The 18,218-nt window shown below is 37.4% G+C and overlaps 5 protein-coding genes across 5 annotated transcripts in view; 3 read left to right on the forward strand and 2 right to left on the reverse strand.

Annotated features, from left to right (window-relative positions):
• LOC136411167 (protein rhomboid-like) overlaps window positions 1–6,788 on the forward strand; it is an 87,048-nt gene extending 80,260 nt beyond the window's left edge. Inside the window, exons 7-9 of the mRNA XM_066393642.1 lie at window positions 3,633–3,775; window positions 4,420–4,688; window positions 4,841–6,788. Coding sequence (XP_066249739.1) covers window positions 3,633–3,775; window positions 4,420–4,688; window positions 4,841–5,142 — 714 coding nt within the window. The 3' untranslated portion in view covers window positions 5,143–6,788. The remainder of the gene's footprint in view (window positions 1–3,632; window positions 3,776–4,419; window positions 4,689–4,840) is intronic.
• LOC136411132 (adult-specific cuticular protein ACP-20-like) overlaps window positions 226–18,218 on the reverse strand; it is a 146,272-nt gene continuing 128,279 nt past the window's right edge. The window contains exon 4 of the mRNA XM_066393588.1: window positions 226–236. The gene's annotated coding sequence lies outside the window, so the exon portion shown is untranslated. The remainder of the gene's footprint in view (window positions 237–18,218) is intronic.
• Window positions 7,269–9,555, reverse strand: PGS1 (Phosphatidylglycerophosphate synthase 1). Its single transcript, XM_066392362.1, has 3 exons — window positions 8,630–9,555; window positions 8,202–8,571; window positions 7,269–7,570 (listed from the first exon to the last, which is right to left on the reverse strand). The coding sequence occupies exons 1-3, from the start codon at window positions 9,456–9,458 to the stop codon at window positions 7,327–7,329; spliced, it is 1,443 nt and encodes a 480-aa protein (XP_066248459.1). The 5' UTR covers window positions 9,459–9,555; the 3' UTR covers window positions 7,269–7,326.
• On the forward strand, window positions 10,489–11,066 carry LOC136414169 (uncharacterized). Its single transcript, XM_066398030.1, has 2 exons — window positions 10,489–11,015; window positions 11,063–11,066. Exons 1-2 carry the CDS (start codon window positions 10,489–10,491, stop codon window positions 11,064–11,066), a joined length of 531 nt encoding a protein of 176 aa, XP_066254127.1.
• On the forward strand, window positions 15,551–17,792 carry tzn (tenzing norgay). The gene is made up of 6 exons (XM_066390627.1): window positions 15,551–15,716; window positions 16,208–16,323; window positions 16,524–16,645; window positions 16,776–16,999; window positions 17,107–17,339; window positions 17,595–17,792. The coding sequence occupies exons 1-6, from the start codon at window positions 15,644–15,646 to the stop codon at window positions 17,736–17,738; spliced, it is 912 nt and encodes a 303-aa protein (XP_066246724.1). The 5' UTR covers window positions 15,551–15,643; the 3' UTR covers window positions 17,739–17,792.

Here is an 18,218-nt window from a genome sequence, read left to right on the forward strand (position 1 = left end):
TCTATTTAAAGCTTCGTTGATGGTAATTTATAAAATTCAATTAAATCGAGAACATCAAAGCAACACCGGTTGATTTCCTTCTTAGTCAAGTCATGAATCTTCGTTTAATTACCAAAATTTACAATCCAACGGGTGACATTTTCTTAAATAATTTTAATCACATTTATGTTGGTTTTCTGAGCGATTATGGGAGCGGTTACTTCGGGTCATTCGCCCAATAAACGTGACAACATTGCCTAAGGCGGTTTGACTACTGTTGTTATTTATCTCCGGTCCTCCCCTATTTCGCATTAAATTAGGGCCAATGTGTCGAAAAATGAAGTCCATTTATTTTCTATATGAGAAAAGCGGAACGACCGGCTCGAGTTAACGACCCCTCGAGGACGTCTTTTGACCAATGTTGGGGTTTGATGTCTGGATTATACAGGGTGTTCTATGACGAGAGCAAGATACTTTAGAAGGCGATCTTACAGCTCATTTCCGACAAGAAAGGTCATATAAATAACCATCCAATTTTCAATGTTTTCAGAACTATTTTGTTTTAATTTAATTTTTTTATTTTTAATGACATTGTTCCATGTTTACTAAAATTGCAACTCTCCAATCCCACATGGCGAAAATTTATATACACCATATGCGAGAGTATGAAATTTATCGTCAGATAGCACTTACGCTGTGGTTGATATTGCCTGACAACTAAATTACAAGTGTTTCAAATCATGAATAGCTCTTTCTTATAGTTTGTTGCTCCTAATTTTCTTAAATGTAAGTTAGTAACTTTCAAGTCAACAACTCTGCAAAATATAGGAAGAATATTTCCGAAGTATAGCCTAGAGCTGATAAGTCGAGAATACACTTTAGTTTTTAAGTAATCTCAAACATAAAAATCGAGAAGTGCTATGTCTGGATTGCACAGAGGCCATTTTATAACATCCAATAAATTTCAAGTCCAAGCCGATTGTCGTAAGTCCAATGCTGCGAGTTGCGTGACTTAAAAATTCATGCATGCGTAAATGTCGCTTTGACCTGCTTTTCAAATTGCATGTCTTCTGCGCACATCTTTAAGAACCCCTGACAGAAATTGACGCAAACTTCCTTGCCACCTTATTATAAATCGTGTTTTTTATATTCACGAAAGAGGTGTTGATCATCTGACCGAAGTGCACCATGCATATGAGGAATGCCAATTCTTCTGGTTACTACACATGTGATATTTGCAGTATCTTGTTCGAAGACAGCACTTACGCTTTAATTCTGTTAATCAAAAAATTGAAGTTAAATTAATAGATGATATTACTATTACATAAATTGTTCAAAATATCCGCCTTCTTAGTATCTATACATACACAACCTACTTCGAGGACACACAGACTTCACAGCACGTGGAATCTTTTGTCGATTTTCTTGCAAGGATTGACCAGCTTGTAGTGTTTTCGTTATCAATTCCTCCTGGAGTTGAGAATACACTTCAACTTTTAAGTAACTTCAAACTTAAAAATCTAGAGAGGTTGGATCTGGGCTGCTCGGAGCCCATGCCATAGTACGAGGAATGCCAAGTCTCCTTGATACCTTACGTGTACTGTTTGTAGGATCTTCTTCGAAAATTCTGATAGTTTTCCTCAAGATTCTCGTTATTAATAACTAAAAGTGGCCACTTTCCCTTAATATAAGCCAAAGTCTGACACACTGTCTGTTATTGGGAATGTGCCGAAACGACGTAAAATTGGGCAGTTGCACGTAGGAATCATGTAGCAATGTTATTAAAGATCGAGAAAAAAGTAATGTATATTCTTTAAACCGTTGAAAATCGAACCCTTATTTATATGACTTTTTTGTTGGAAATGAGCTATAAAATCGTATCCTAAAGTATCTTCCTGCCATAGAACATCCTGTAGAATTAAGTCAAAAGTTGGAAAAAACAATGATTAACAAAAATTTTTTCCTTAATTATAATTATTAACATTAGCTTATGATAGCCAACTGCAAGAGCGATAATTACTGCTTCTTTCTTCATCCTTATTAGTTGAGTTCTATGTATTTAGAATCTAAAATAACCTGGTAGTAAAACTTGATCCTGATAAGCCAATAAGCGATTCTGTTTTATTAATAGCGTTAATTTGATCAGATTCCGTTTTATTTGTTCTCCAATGCGTACTTTCCATTGGATAGTTAACCACGATGTTATGCCTAATATCAAATCGCGCTGCCTGAGAAGTACATGTGTGATATTCTTTTTACTTAAAAGTACCAAATTAAAAGGCCATTAAATTACAATTTCTCACGAAAACTAGGTGCCTTTACCAAACTGAAATGTTTGACGTAAGAAGCCCAGTTTTTGGGTATTAAAATAACTGCAGAACATGCATGAGAAAATAAACAGGTTCATACACAAACAAATGTTTTAATTAAATTAGAGGTATTTTATATTAGTTCGTAACTAGAGTGGATCTGCTTGTTCTGGTACGTGCAAGCGGTAGAAATATTCACATTGAGAGTCGAGTTGAGAATTTCGTCCAAATTTGGATTAAGTACATAGAATTGTTGACGACAATCCTCTAAAGAACGAACGGCACTAACAAGTGAGAGACTGGCAGACCCAAAGGGAGCCATCCTGGGTTGAGCCTTTGCTCACAGGGACATCAACGGAAATAAATTGCCTGAAGGTATATCTCCCACACGCTGAATATATGGACGTGAGAAAGAACTGGATACAGAGAATAGTAGATAGTCTAGTAGATCTCTTGCCCCACCCGAACACATCAAAGGCATTTTTGCTATCAAGGAGGAGAAGTCGGCAATGGATCGGCAAGTAGTGGTAACCTCACAGGTCATTGCAGACTAATCACAAATGGAGATAGTGTATCTTCTGGAAATGGAGGATATTCCCCTTTGAAACACTGCGATGCAGTAGAAACATCTCCCATACCACTTTATTGGAGTGTGGAATAAGAGGGCACGTCTTAGGCACAGGGTTCTCGAACCCGCCTTTCTCCTGTGGTAGAAGCCTCTAACTTTTGAATAAGATGAGATTTTCTCTTTGATAAAGATGATGGGCCGCTTTACAGAGGAGGTCCACCCGGAGCGAAATGGAGCAGGATGGGGGGCGAAAAGCGCTCTTGAGGTTAATCGACGAGCTTAGGCTCCCTCATCTTTACTACTACCTTCTCTAAAGAAATATTGTTAAATTATTCACTTTACATACTTTCTTCGATCAAGTCTCCGTATGTAAATTTGATCTAAATTTCTAACATTTTAGTGACAACCATGGGAAACACACAACAACAATTGCAATATTGTGCATAAACGTGTAATCGGGAACCGTTACAACAATATTAAAATATTAATTAAAGGAAGAAATGCACAATATGCGGCGTGCATTCGCACACACCCACATCATTACAACGTGCAGTCTGGTTTTAAATGATGTGAACTTTCTTGATTGTGAATTCATCTCGCCCTAGCAGAAAACAATAAATTATTATGCTTCTGTGGGAAATATGTACGCATAATTTGCTGTAATGAGCTAGAAAAGCATTTTCTCATCGAATTTTTAAGCGATTCTACATGTTGCAACTAGAAAATACAGTTAATTTTTTTAAAATAAAATCTAATGTTTTTTTTTGTTGTTTCAGTTAGGATTTTTTATCTACTACTCTGTGAGCACCGGCGAAGTAAATCCGGCAGGACCGGTACCCACGGAATCAATATTCATCTATCGACCAGATAAAAGGATAGAAATATGGCGGTTCCTATTTTACATGCTCCTTCATGCCGGGTGAGTCATTATTATTAATTTTAATTTGCAGGAGCTTATTTACTGCTTATTTAAACTTTCGTGTCTAAACTGAATTAGAACTTGGGCAGGATGTCTCCAATATTAAGCATTGTTTAAATTTAAAACAGCGTAAAGTGTTTAAGACAATGAGTTTATTAAGAAAAATTGTCCAAAACTGCTTGTTAGCCTTAATTATCATTATTATTATTATTATCGTATTTTTTTGAGCATGTAATTCTTCCCGCCATGCATCAGAACTGTAAAAGCGAAGTGTACACAAATAAAACCGAAAGTACTTTTACGGTGTAAGAACAAATATTTTAACATTAAATATTGCTCCTTGGGCGCTATAAGATATTGTTATTTTTTTAACACAAGATCTAGCATTAATAAATTTCAAATTGTTTTCCAAGCAAACAGCTATTTTTTTTAAATTTTCCGGCGAGAATTTTTCGAAAGCATTTGTTTAGTGTGTTAATAGAGCGGTTTGTTGATTAGAGCAACAAGATAAAGGCTGCGGACTGCACAGGTACATCAGTCGTAATGGAACCATATGAAACCTAAAATTCGCACCTCCAAAATCACTAAACATATTCTAAAATAATCTTGATCTTACATTTTTATAATACTTTTGCCTCTTTTAGATGGCTGCACCTTGGCTTCAACTTAGTAGTCCAACTGCTCGTGGGGCTACCCCTAGAAATGGTTCATGGATCTAGTAGAGTAGCCTTGATCTACGTAGCTGGAGTCATTGCCGGGTCATTGGGAACATCAGTGTTCGACACAGATGTCTTTCTAGTAGGAGCCAGTGGAGGAGTTTATGCATTACTTGCAGCGCATTTAGCCAACGTCCTGTTGAATTATAACAATATGCAGTGCGGGATTTTGAGGCTATTTGGGATATTTGCCATTGGTAAGTTTGACCTGTTTTGAAAAAGATAAGAAAAAAAATTATCAGGAGAGGAGACGCGGCTCTAAGAAAATAAATAAAGCTTAAAACAGTATGTCACACTCAATCTCCAGAATACGACTTCCTCCATCAATCAATTTTTCTCTTGCTTTCAGCTTCATGCGATGTAGGTTACGCAATCTACTCCAGATACGCGGAAGAGGTAATGGGGCCCCCAGTATCATACGTAGCACACTTAACCGGAGCGCTGGCCGGACTTACCATTGGCCTACTGGTCCTGAAAAATTTCGAGCAAAAACTACACGAACAACTTTTGTGGTGGATAGCTCTAGGAGTGTACGCAGCCTGCACGATTTTCGCCGTTCTGTTCAATTTGGTGAACCCCACCGTAGAGCAAATAGAAAACTTGGGAGATGGGGTGAATAGTCAATACGTTTACAGTCGCTTTGGCGTGTGAACCCAGTCTGGTATTTGATAATTTATCAATTACTTCAGTCTTTTGTACATAATTAAGTTTTGTACTGATTTTTTATAAGACTTAAGTTTAAGTCACGATGCAGTATAAGTAACTTCGTAGCGTTCTTTTTTAAATGTTGTCGGTTTGATTTATACCTCTACCGAAAGATTTTACATGTTGAAATATTGTAAAATCTTTCAGGCTCAATGTTTCCCATTGTGCAAAAGGGGAGCACCCCTTAATATTATGTATATAGAATTGTGTACATATGTTGGATTTTATTTATTTCTAATGTAATAGTTGTTTATACCAAAGACTGAAAGAGTAAATTACTTGATTTACTTGAAGGTTATTATAAATTACTTATCAAGGCCTCACCAAGGTTTCCTGAACGTCGCTCTTAAATTATCCAACTGATAATTCCAAATACTTCAAACATGCAGGGTGTTATGTGATCATGGTACAAATTTTGAGAGTAAATTAAAATCTGCAATCTATATTGGAATTTCTAAGAAATGAATTGCTCAACCTAAACAGAATACCAAATTCCAACTAAAAATCTTTGTTCTTAGTAAATTAATTAATAAGACACCTTGTGTTACAGAAACGATTGATTGATTCCCTGATACAACAGATTACGAACATTTTGTTATCGAAATGTTTTTTGTTATTTATGGAGAGAAGTCGTTTACCCTCAAAGTTTGTAACATAATCATCAGATTAAGACTCTGTATATTAAGTTACAAATAGGCTTCACGATGATTTTTCCCTTTTAATATTACGTGAAATTATTTTCAAGAATGCCTCTTAAGTTCCTATTTTCGGTTATTTGTCATCTTGACCACTTTTAAAGGTCAGTTTCAGTACACCTACCACCTGTCGAGTTCCGCGAAAACAATTTCATTATTATTATGTATAATCAAAATTATTTGTGAATTGAATGTTAGTTAAGTTTCTGTCCAGAAATATTTTCCATGGCTGTTTGTTTCATTAGAAAATCGGTTGATTTTCATATTTCGCTTATAAGAAAAGTTAGAAGTCTGTTAAAGTAGTACGTTTTTCTTAAGTTAACTTATTTCTAAGTTACTTATTTTTTAAGTTTCGTGTCTCGAATCTTTGCTTACGATTTAAGTTATTTTTTAATGTGTATAAACGTAAAAGTGGGCAAAGCGTTTTGTTTCTGAGTGATATTAATGAACTAGTCATGCCACTAGATATTTAAGTAATGTAAAGCCTACCAAAGATTGAACTAGTTAAATTATTAAAATAATTATACACAGATACAAAGCAAAATGCCTTTAAAACAGTAGACAATAGGCTAAAGGAAAATGCAGCAAATCGGTTAATAACCTCGTAAAATTTATAAAATCTAAAAAAGTTAAATTTTCATAACATTTTTATGAGGTTTTTCTTCAATTCAAGCTGTCGAAATCTGATCGATTTGCTGTAATAACGTGCATTTAAGGCTCAGTGTTCACAATGATATATCACAAAGAAAATGTATTTTTTTACACTCAGGTAGAATGGCTTCACGCGTTTAATGTTTAGAGTTTTTAATTAGAAAAAATATTTTGTATCTATCGTCTTCGAAAGAACTTTTTTAATGAGACTGGCGAGACGAAAAATAAATAATTTGCTGCAAACTATCAATGAGTTTTCTTTATTTGGATCAATTTACCTACTTTGATTATCTATAGTTAATTCACATAGCCTGACAACAAAATGATTCACGTAGTCCGCTCATTAGAGCATTTTCTGACTTCCCGAAATCGATTTATATGCAAGTTATTCGGTTGATAGTCATTAGTTATTATAAATAAATGGATTTGATTTTTCTTTGATCTCGGTTTTAAACACTAAAAGATTTTACTTATACTCGATCCTGCACATGTACACATATGCACTTGTGCCGAATCTGCAATACATTCAGAAATTGCTCGGACGTACGCAATATTTTTATACCAGTGTTAGATTTGAATCTAGGGGACTCGTCAAAATATTTATAATATTAGTTGGCATATGCATATGTGGTGTGGTGTTTTCCTGCCCGAACCCGATTGCAATAGAACTAACTAATAGACCTGTGAAGTTTTGAAAAAATGCCGAATTTTGGGCAATTTGATCAATAAATAAAAACACTTATATTTTAACAGTAATAAATTTACTAGGAACAATAACAAATAATTAAAAATAGCCTTTGAACAATGAAACTAACATGTTAACCCACAGTGGGACTTTTCGCTTGGTGTCTGCTGGTAATCCCCAATCGTACAATCGTTGACATTCGTCATGAAGCTGTTTCCTCAATTGCTGGTTTTCGGTAACTATCACTAACTGAGTTTCTAAATCTTTGGTAACGGACCTATCTCCGAAATTTGGCGAACCGATCATAGTCATGCAGGGATAGTCATTGTTCGGTGCGTAATACCTGAAATTGCATTTAATCATTATATAGTGTTATGTGGGTGCTAATCACTTTTTATACAACAATGACGAAAAAAATTCTTCTAATTAAAGCTTACAGTACTCTGCATAAACTGAATATTCAATTAGAGAAATACATTTAATCTGAATCTCGGATTTCGCGAGGTCATTTATTGTTTAATTCACCCTTTTACACATAAGTTGTTACATAGTAATAAAATAAACAGTAAATAACATAGACAGATGCGTTCGCCATATTTTCAAGAAATATTGTTTGTCGTATTCCAAAATAAATGTTTTTTTGTAAATTAAGCAACAGTATAAACTAAACAATATAATTTTAGTAGTTTCATTGTTTTATGCCGAAGTGAAGTTTTTAATAATCTAATCGTTAAAAATTGTATCTGCAAATTTGAGATGAAAATTGTATTACGAAGAATTGATTCGTTTATTCATTAATTTAAACAGTTTGAAAAGTAAAAAAGAATAGGCATTATTGATTTATATCCATTGCCTACTAATTGACAATCTACATACCTACATACATACAGAACTACCCTGTACCTACATATATCATTGGGTTAATTTAAAACTATTAATATAAGTACTGTTACAAAATGAAATAACATTCTTACCATAATCCCTTTCCATGGTATGTCCATCCTTCCCGTAAATATTCTATTAGCTTAATTCTATAATGTTGCCCATTATTAGCACACATTTGTCTAAACTTCTCAGCAATTAAAGAATATGCAAAAGGAATGCCACCTGACAGACCTTTGGACCCCAAAAAGCCATTTGCCTTTGGATGTGCTATTAATATCTCACAATCTGCATTACACTCTTGGATTAAAGTGGCCATATATTGGGTGGTCAAATTGAAATAACCTGTTGCTATTTTCAATTTGCTGTATTGTGGTGCTTCTGCAAAAATTTTATCTGTTATGAAGGAATCTTGTTCTACTCCAAGTTGTCCCATTTGGAATGTTGGAAATATAAATGTATCTAAAAACGCAAAATAAAAGTCAAATTAAAATGTATAAAATAATGCTTACAGTTTTACCACAACTTTGGACAAAATGCATATTTTGTTCAGCAATATAATGGTTTAAATGTTGTTCCACTGCATTACAAGCCTTCTCAACAAATAACTCCTTGCTCCCTTTGTAAGGGGAACATTTCCAATCACCAGCAAAAGTTACTCTGTTATGTTGGTCCATTTTTAAACTAAAGCTTTGCACTTTGTTAACCAAGCCATGGTAAAAATCAGTTAACTTCTTGTCTTTAATTACAAAATACCTGTCTTGTCGATTGGTAAAATAGTCATTTGACAGATTTGCTCCACTAATGATAAGTGTGTCATCAAAAATATATAATTTCATGTGCTGTAGTCCTATAAGTTCATTATACCTATCGGGCATGTACTTTTTTAATATTCCTCTCAAGACTGGTGTGTGATAAAAGGAGACTGTGCAATTTTTATTATTTTGTTGTAAAAGAGGTTGTAAAACAGTTCGAGAATTTTCACTATTCCTACTCCCCCTAGTATAATCAAGCAAAACATTTATGATTAAGTTTTGCTTCTGAAACTGTTCATTTGCCATTAATGCATTGACTACTCTTTTTTCTAAATCACCTGTTCCTAGATATAAACTAACAAGCATAATTCGGTGAGAGGCTTCTTTGCAATATTGTAAGACAGTATTGTAAAATTGAGTTGGTTCTGTTATGATTTTAATGTTATTTGAAGAAATTGGGAAGCATGGTGATACATTGGTAAGCCACCCAAAATGTGCTGTCTCCGTTTTTGAAAATGGGTGTGGATAAATTGCCGCTTCTGGAGGGCTCTGAAGGGCTGTTTCAAAAACACTGCTAACTAGCCGTCTGATCATATTTGGTTGTTGCAAAGCTATTTAATATTAATTCGCAGATAATGCTCCTCTGAAACATAAAATAAAAAGGTTTTTAAGACACTACAATAACACTTACATTGAAAATTATGCTAACCTTTCTCAGGATTTGCCTACTGCCAAGGGGTATTCTATATTCTATCTTTGTTGACATTATTTGCTGTCATTTTAGTTGAACTCCCAATGCGTTTATTAACCGAATATTCTATAAATATAATAAATTTACTCAAATTTATTATCACAAATTGCAATTTTAACTTTTCTTAAATTAAAATTTCAGCAATTAAATATAGTTTTAAATTGAATTTGAAACGTCAACAAAATGGATGACGTTTGATTTATTGAAACTCACACCTGTGGTGCATTATACACTCGAGAGTAGTTCACACCGAGAACCTGCACCGACAAGTGACACTCACAGGAGTGACAGTTGACGAGTAGCAGGGACGGAAATAGCGAAAGGGTTGGTTAGCTATATAAACCCAAAACAGACCCTTAAAATCTCTCTTATATCTCCGATCTCTTATATCTCCGATCTCTTATATCTCCGATCTCTTATATCTCCGATCTCTTATATCTCTGACCTCTTATATCTCTGATCTCTTATACCTCATATACTCTTACTCTCAGTTCTCTCGAGGTAACGTACCACGATTATCACCCTCAGTATAGTGTATACAGACTGTGATAATAAACGTAGCAATAGTTTTGTGTAAATAAAGATAGTCGAGCAGTATCAGCGCGTATTTTGTATCTACGACTAGTATCTTTGCCGGGTTAGAATACTGGTCCCTTCAGCGTGTCCGACTCGTAACGGGAGAATAGATCACCCCGTTAGCACCCACAACACGCCGCGTTACTCCGAACCCTATCGGTAAACGCAAACACCTACAAACCCGACAATTGGTGACCCCGACGTGATCAGCGCCATACGAAGCCCCAGTACAGGGAATCTCGACAACAAGAAGAACACAGAACGGCCCCAGTGACGCCAAAACCTAACACGAGGATCATGGCAAATCCAGGCCCGACAGAGAGTAGCAACAACGCCACAATGGTAGACAGAGTAGCAGTTAAGCCTCCTCCATTCTGGAGCAGAAACCCCGAACTTTGGTTTTGCCAACTGGAATCACAGTTCCAACTGGCTGGAGTTACAGCAGACTCTACCAAGTTCCACCACGTGGTCAGTGCTCTTAACTGTGAGGTCATCGAGCAGGTAGGGGACTTATTTCGTAACCCCCCAGCTGGGGACATGTTCCTAGCGATAAAAGACAGGCTCATCACATTGTTCTCTGAGTCTGAAGAACAGAAATACAAAAAACTAGTCTCACACACATCACTGGGGGACAGGAAGCCGTCACATTTGTTGAATGAAATGGCAGGATTGGGCGGTACCTCGGTGTCGAAACGGCTACTCAAATCAATGTGGCTACAGCAGCTCCCGAATCAGATCCAGTCAATTCTGGCTAGCAGCAATGACCCACTGGAGCAGCTGGCAACGAGGGCAGATCAAATCGCTGAGATCCTACAGCCTAGTGTGTACCAGATCCAGCAACAGCCTGAAACCCCTAACTCGCCAACCTTAGCTGAAAGTTTGCGTCGGCTTACCTTGGAGGTGAAGGAAATAAAAGAAAAAATCCCACTTCTGACACCACGGGGAAGATCACAGAGTCGGAGAAGCTCAGGCTCAACAGGCCAAAGAAGGTCAAGATCGTCAAGCCGGAGACAGCAAGACTCAGGGACATGCTGGTATCACCAACGATTCAAGGAGAAGGCCACCAGGTGCTTACTGCCTTGCAATTTCAATGCGGAAAACTAGCCCCCACGTCGCTTAAGGCGAACAGCAACGTGGGACAGCCAGATCGCCACGCGTCCAGCTCTCCAGCTCCCACTAGTAGTAAGATAAATACTTATAGGCTAGTCATTAAGGACGATTTGACGGGAATCAGATTCCTAATTGACTCTGGCGCCGAGGTATCAATAGTTCCCCGCTCGAGGAGGGACCAGTGTGTTGATACCCGATTCAATTTACTCGCGGCAAATAATACGCAGATACCTGCATATGGCAACAAGCATTTAGCCGTCAGCTTAGGCCTGCGAAGGAAATTCAACTGGAATTTCATCGTAGCTAAGACGGATATGGCTATCATAGGCGCAGATTTCCTGCATCACTTCAACGTGCTGGTCGATATGGGCCGCGGTAGAATTATAGACGGCACCACGCAAGTAGCCAGGTATGGACAGGTGAAACTTGCTAATACGTATTCGGTATGTACCATTCCGACATCCTGCAAATATGGTGAAGTCCTAAGGCAATTCCCCAACCTCACCAAATTCACCTCTGCTCCCAGCGATTTAAAGCATAATACCTCACACGTCATCCACACAAACGGACCACCGGTCTACTCAAAAGCGAGACGGTTGCCCCCGGAGAAGCTTAAGTTGGCTAAACAAGAGTTCCAGTACCTACTCGAGATGGGTATCTGCCGACCCTCTAAAAGTCCTTGGGCTAGTCCACTGCATATGGTCCCAAAGAAGGCAACAGGCGAATGGAGACCCGTGGGAGATTACCGTCGTCTGAACGCGGCAACAATCGAGGACAAATACCCAGTTCCAAACTTGCACGACTTCACGCATTTCTTAGAAGGGAAGACCATCTTCACAACACTAGATCTCGTACGTGCATATCATCAAATCCCCGTCGATGAGGACTCAATCCCGAAAACTGCGATTATCACCCCATTTGGGTTATTCGAATTCACCCGCATGCAATTCGGATTGAGAAACGCAGCGCAATCCTTCCAGAGATTCATCCATGAAGTACTGGAAAATCTGGACTTTTGCTTCCCATACATCGACGATATCCTGATAGCATCCGAAAACGAGGCGCAACACATAAACCACCTTAAGACGATATTTGAACGTCTACAAAAATTCGGGTTGACCATCAATCCGGAAAAATGTGTTTTTGGCGAGGAACAGGTCAAGTTTCTAGGTTACCAGGTCTCCCAGCAAGGTTCCACACCGCTCCCGGAGAAGGTAGCAGCCATTGTTGAGTATCCCCTGCCTAAAACTATTTCAGACTTGAGGCGTTTTCTTGGTATGATCAATTTCTACCGAAAATGCATACCAAAAGCAGCTCACAACCAACGAATCCTCCACGAATTACATAAGAACGGCAAGAAGAACGATAAAACTCCCATAAGCTGGACGGAGGAAACTCAAGCAGCCTTCGAACAATGCAAGAAGGACCTAGCAAATGCTGCAATCCTGGTACACCCTAGCTCATCGGCACCAATTTCACTCACAGTAGATGCTTCTGATTCCGCAATGGGAGCAGTAGTCGAACAATTTGAAGACAACTTATGGAAACCACTCAGTTTTTTTTCGAAGAAATTTTCGAAAACCGAGAGGAATTACAGCACTTATGATCGAGAATTACTCGCTATTTATTCAGCTGTAAAGTATTTCAGATATATGCTGGAAGGCAGGCATTTCAAGATTTTCACCGATCATAAACCGCTTACATATGCTTTCCGGCAAAAGTCCGACAAATCATCTCCGAGGCAATTCCGTCATCTGGATTTCATCTCACAGTTTTCAACGGATATAGATCACATCAGTGGTAAAAGCAACGTCGTAGCTGACGCTCTCTCCCGGATCGGCTCAATCGACGCACCTCAACCGGTCGATTACGAAGCCCTAAGCAGACACCAGGCAGACGATCTGGAACTGCAAGCAATGTTGGGAGATCCTCAAAGAACCGCATTGAACCTAAAGCAATGCAATGTATCTGGCACTGATGCAACCGTTTACTGTGACGATAGCAACTCGAAAATCAGACCCTTTATCACAAGAAGTTTTAGACGATCTATTTTCGACAGGTTTCACAACCTCTCCCATCCAGGGATAAAAGGAACCACCAAGCTGATATCCACAAGGTTCGTCTGGCCATCCATGAATAAGGACATTCGAGACTGGACCAAAGCTTGTATCAGCTGTCAAAAAGCAAAAGTCAATAAACATACATACACACCATTGAAGCAACTGCAAGTCCCAGACGCCCGTTTCCAGGATATCAATATAGACATCGTCGGACCACTACCACCGTCAAACGGCTACAGGTACTGTTTGACATGCATAGATAGATACTCCTGCTGGGCAGAAGCATACCCGATGGCCGACATGGCAGCGGACACCGTCGCAAAAACCTTTTACGACAACTGGATTTGCAGATACGGAACACCACTCAAGTTAATCACCGACCAAGGCCGACAATTTGAAAGTTCTCTTTTCAGCGCTTTATCCATTTTACTAGGTTGCAAACGAGCTCATACCACGCCATACCATCCTATAGCGAACGGCAAAGTAGAAAGATGGCACAGAACTCTCAAAGCTGCAATTATGGCCCACGTAACGGAACGCTGGACGGAGGTTCTTCCCACAATACTGTTGGGATTACACTGTACCTTGAGAGATGAGGTGGGCGTTTCACCGGCAGAGATGTTGTATGGAACAACTCTACGACTTCCAGGAGAATTTCTCGAACCCTCTAAGCCAGACCATGACCCAACATCTTTTGTACAAAAACTGAAGCAGAAAATGAAGCTGTTACAACCGATCCCCACTAGCAACCACAGCAGTAGAAAAATCTTCGTTGCCCCGGAACTAGAGACCTGCACACACGTCTTTGTGAGGAACGATATGGTGAAAAAGCCTCTCCAACCTCCCTACGAAGGTCCAGTACCCGTAAAAAGCCGTAGTGACAAATATTTCACCGTCACCATGAGCAATAGAGACGTCAACATCTCCAAAGATCGGTTGAAGCCAGCCTACATTCTCCCTACAGATCCTATAGCGCACGACCATACCTACGTTGGCCAGAATCAAGTGAAATCTGCAGGTAGTAAAAGAAAAACTGTACATTTCAGCATACATGGTAAATAGTATTTTCAGCAGTGTACCAATTATATTAGCATATAGGTAGTTGCCATCATGTACATCAAGCCCTGTATCATTTCTTATTTCTGGTAAATTCGGTACTCCGTTTCTAGGGGGGGAGTATTGTGGTGCATTATACACTCGAGAGTAGTTCACACCGAGAACCTGCACCGACAAGTGACACTCACAGGAGTGACAGTTGACGAGTAGCAGGGACGGAAATAGCGAAAGGGTTGGTTAGCTATATAAACCCAAAACAGACCCTTAAAATCTCTCTTATATCTCCGATCTCTTATATCTCCGATCTCTTATATCTCCGATCTCTTATATCTCCGATCTCTTATATCTCTGACCTCTTATATCTCTGATCTCTTATACCTCATATACTCTTACTCTCAGTTCTCTCGAGGTAACGTACCACGATTATCACCCTCAGTATAGTGTATACAGACTGTGATAATAAACGTAGCAATAGTTTTGTGTAAATAAAGATAGTCGAGCAGTATCAGCGCGTATTTTGTATCTACGACTAGTATCTTTGCCGGGTTAGAATACTGGTCCCTTCAGCGTGTCCGACTCGTAACGGGAGAATAGATCACCCCGTTAGCACCCACAACACGCCGCGTTACTCCGAACCCTATCGGTAAACGCAAACACCTACAAACCCGACACACCCATAAAATGTCAGTGTCAATCTGAAAGTGATCACTTAAGACGATCCTCTGTTCCAATCAAATTCTTGATTACCATACAGAGGTGGATTTTCCATTTTCTATGGAAAAAGGTTTATTTACGTCCTTTAGAATAGCCCTGAGCGAGAATGAAATATTTCGCCACACTGATTAATTAAAGCATTTTATTGACCAAAAATTTCATCCTCACCTTATTTTATTTCTTTCTATAGAATCACTCCTTAGGGTAGGCAACCAAAAATACGTCAATTTGTGAATAGATGTTTGTTATTAATGTTTTTATTAAAAAAATTAAATATTTGTATTTATAATTAATTTAATTCTTACTTTGTACATTTATTTGTAATTTTCACTTTTGAACTTGACCACAGGGAGGCAGTTGTACAGAGGTGAGTTACTATCCATCGGTCAATATTCAATTTTCAAGGTTAAGTGGATCCCAATTATTAAAATTAAATCTATAATTATTTTTTGTATATCTGAGTGTGCAATAACATCTTATAAATTTTAAAGTCGCTCAAATGCTCAAGTGTTATGATGTTTAGTGTGTTGACTTACTTGTTACCCAATCGAATAGTCCAGGGACTTGCTGCTGCTTACTGTAAATGTAAGTATTATTATAGTCGTGAGATTACATCTCTTCCAGTTGAGAACCTTGTTGTTGGTGAACTTTTTGCTAAGCCTGCAAATTAGTTAATTACCTTTGATGTTTCATGAAAGGACACAAAGTCGTCAATCTTTAAACTTATGAAGACTAAAGTTTGTTTCCAAACATTCCTCCATTATATGAAGAGCAAAATTAAATAAATCCATAGACAGTTTTTTAATGATTCGGCTTTAATTTGGAAAAATTTACCTATCTATCGTTGGCTTGAATATTAAAGTGAGCCTATATTGGTCGCAATGAAGTGATATTGACTCCTAACTAAGTTTAATAAAAAGTAAACTTACTTTTTGTGCTTTTGTTCCAAAGCTCCTCATATGCTTAGAATTTCCAAAGTCATACTTTTTCACTTGCATGAATTCCAAAATATTTATATATTATTCTCCTAATTTATTGATTAATTGTGCTAGTAAAGAAACAGTGTTCCTAATTAGTTACAGCATTGAAGAATGTAGGTTATCGGGGCACCCACAGTTCTCATATTCACATTTCCTTCCCAGCTATGAAGGTGACAGTACTTCCTGCCTTGTCCGACAATTACATGTATTTGGTAAGCATTTAATGGATTTTTATTGTTTAATTTAGACTAATTTTGTAAAGGTAAAAAAAACTTTTTTATTTAAGAAAGTAGTTTTTGCCCTTTATAGATAGGTAAATATGGATGTGTAGTAAAATATGTTCTACCTTCAGTAATAATACAGTTAGAAATGGTACTCATTTAATTTAGGACCCCCTGTATCTTACATTTAGATAAGTGATGAGATTACCAAAGAAGCTGCCATTGTCGATCCTGTAGCCCCAGATACAGTCCTGGAAACGGTGAAAAATGAAGGTGTCAATTTGACCAAGGTCTTAACAACACATCACCACTGGTGAGCCACTTAAATTTGCCTGGACTATTTGATACCATGGCAAAAATACTCTTAAATATATACATATATATTTTTTCAATATTCCATGCTTATTTTGCAATATTAAGCAGTTAAATTGTAAAATTTTCAGGGACCATGCTGGTGGCAATGAAGAACTTGTCAAAAAATCTCCAAGCAAGCTCACAGTATATGGCGGAGATAAGAGAATTGGTGCTCTCACCAATCATGTAAAAGACGGTGACAAGTTTAAGATTGGAGATATTAGTGTTGAATGTCTCTTTACTCCCTGCCATACAACTGGACACATATGCTATTATCTGACAGATCAAAAGGGGCAATCTGCCGTTTTTACTGGTAAATTTATTAATCTGCCCTCAGCACTTTTTTAAAACTATTAATATGCGTAAAGGAAAAAATTTCATTGACATTCATATTTGTACATCAACATTTATTTTTTAAAGGTGATACGCTTTTTATCGCTGGTTGTGGGAGGTTCTTTGAAGGGAGTGCCCAACAGATGTATACGGCATTAGTAGAAAAACTTTCGAACCTACCTGATGACACTTTAGTTTTCTGCGGTCACGAATATACTCAGCAGAACTTAAAGTTTGCTAGACATGTGGAGAAAGAAAACAAGGATATTTTAAAGGCAATTGCTGAGGCGGAGGAAAAGAGGAGCCAAGGATTGCCAACAGTAAGTGTTTTATCTTATAGATGGTGTCAAATTGAAATATCGATTATGTACACCATAAATCTTAATATGCATTTCAAATTTGAGCTCCAAGTCTCAAAAATTGCAGTGGCCATATGGAAAAACAACTCTTAAATTTTTTATGCCTTTTATCTCGTTAATAAAGCGCTTGTCGACCCATGTTGGAACAACATTGATTTTTTACATAATTTGGACGAGTACATATCTAGTTAGTTTTAAAATAATTTTCACTTTAAGGTACCGTCAACAATATCTCAGGAGAAGAAAATAAACCCTTTCATGCGGGTTATGATGGGAACTGTGCAGGGCCATGCCAATTGTGATGATGCCGTGTCTACTATGCAAACTATTCGAAAGGAAAAAGACTCATTTAAAGCATAAGTTGTGAACAACATGATTTGTTATTTGATTTTATTAAATTTGCTTTTTTTCATATTTAGCGTTTAAAATTACTTTTTTATGGTAAGATTAATATTAATGCAGTGCCGGTATTAACAATTTCCCTACTGATATGCACGTTTGGAGAATTAATTTCCTACAGTACTTTACCAGTCTATCGTAATGTTTGGATGAGTAAAGGGAAGTGCCCAACACATCACGCTTTTTTTAAACTTTTTAAACATATTTTATAGAAATTGTATATTCCTAATATTCAACGGTTTCCTGGACTTCATGCAAAATAGCATCTTTCAAGGAAAGCGTGTTTTCAAAAACGTGCAAGCATGGAAATACAAAAAACAAATACAATTTTTAAACAAAACATGCTTGAACGACATTGAATGGAATATTTCCTAAATAAAAATCACGTTCAAACAATACATCTTATCCACTCCAATGTTTACCCAAAAATTAAACAATATA

This window comes from Euwallacea similis, chromosome 1 (genome assembly GCF_039881205.1).
Source record: "Euwallacea similis isolate ESF13 chromosome 1, ESF131.1, whole genome shotgun sequence".
Lineage (NCBI taxonomy): Eukaryota > Metazoa > Arthropoda > Insecta > Coleoptera > Curculionidae > Euwallacea > Euwallacea similis.

Coding starts and splice junctions, on each gene's coding strand:
- tzn (XM_066390627.1), top strand. CDS start 15,644: ATGATGTTTAGTGTGTTGACTTACTTGTTACCCAATCGAATAGTCCAG. Junction 16,324..16,523: donor CCGACAATTACATGTATTTG/GTAAGCATTTAA, acceptor TCTTACATTTAG/ATAAGTGATGAGATTACCAA. Junction 16,646..16,775: donor TTAACAACACATCACCACTG/GTGAGCCACTTA, acceptor TAAAATTTTCAG/GGACCATGCTGGTGGCAATG.
- LOC136414169 (XM_066398030.1), top strand. CDS start 10,489: ATGGCAAATCCAGGCCCGACAGAGAGTAGCAACAACGCCACAATGGTA.
- PGS1 (XM_066392362.1), bottom strand. CDS start 9,458: ATGATCAGACGGCTAGTTAGCAGTGTTTTTGAAACAGCCCTTCAGAGC. Junction 8,572..8,629: donor GCATTTTGTCCAAAGTTGTG/GTAAAACTGTAA, acceptor TTGCGTTTTTAG/ATACATTTATATTTCCAACA. Junction 7,571..8,201: donor TACCATGGAAAGGGATTATG/GTAAGAATGTTA, acceptor ATGCAATTTCAG/GTATTACGCACCGAACAATG.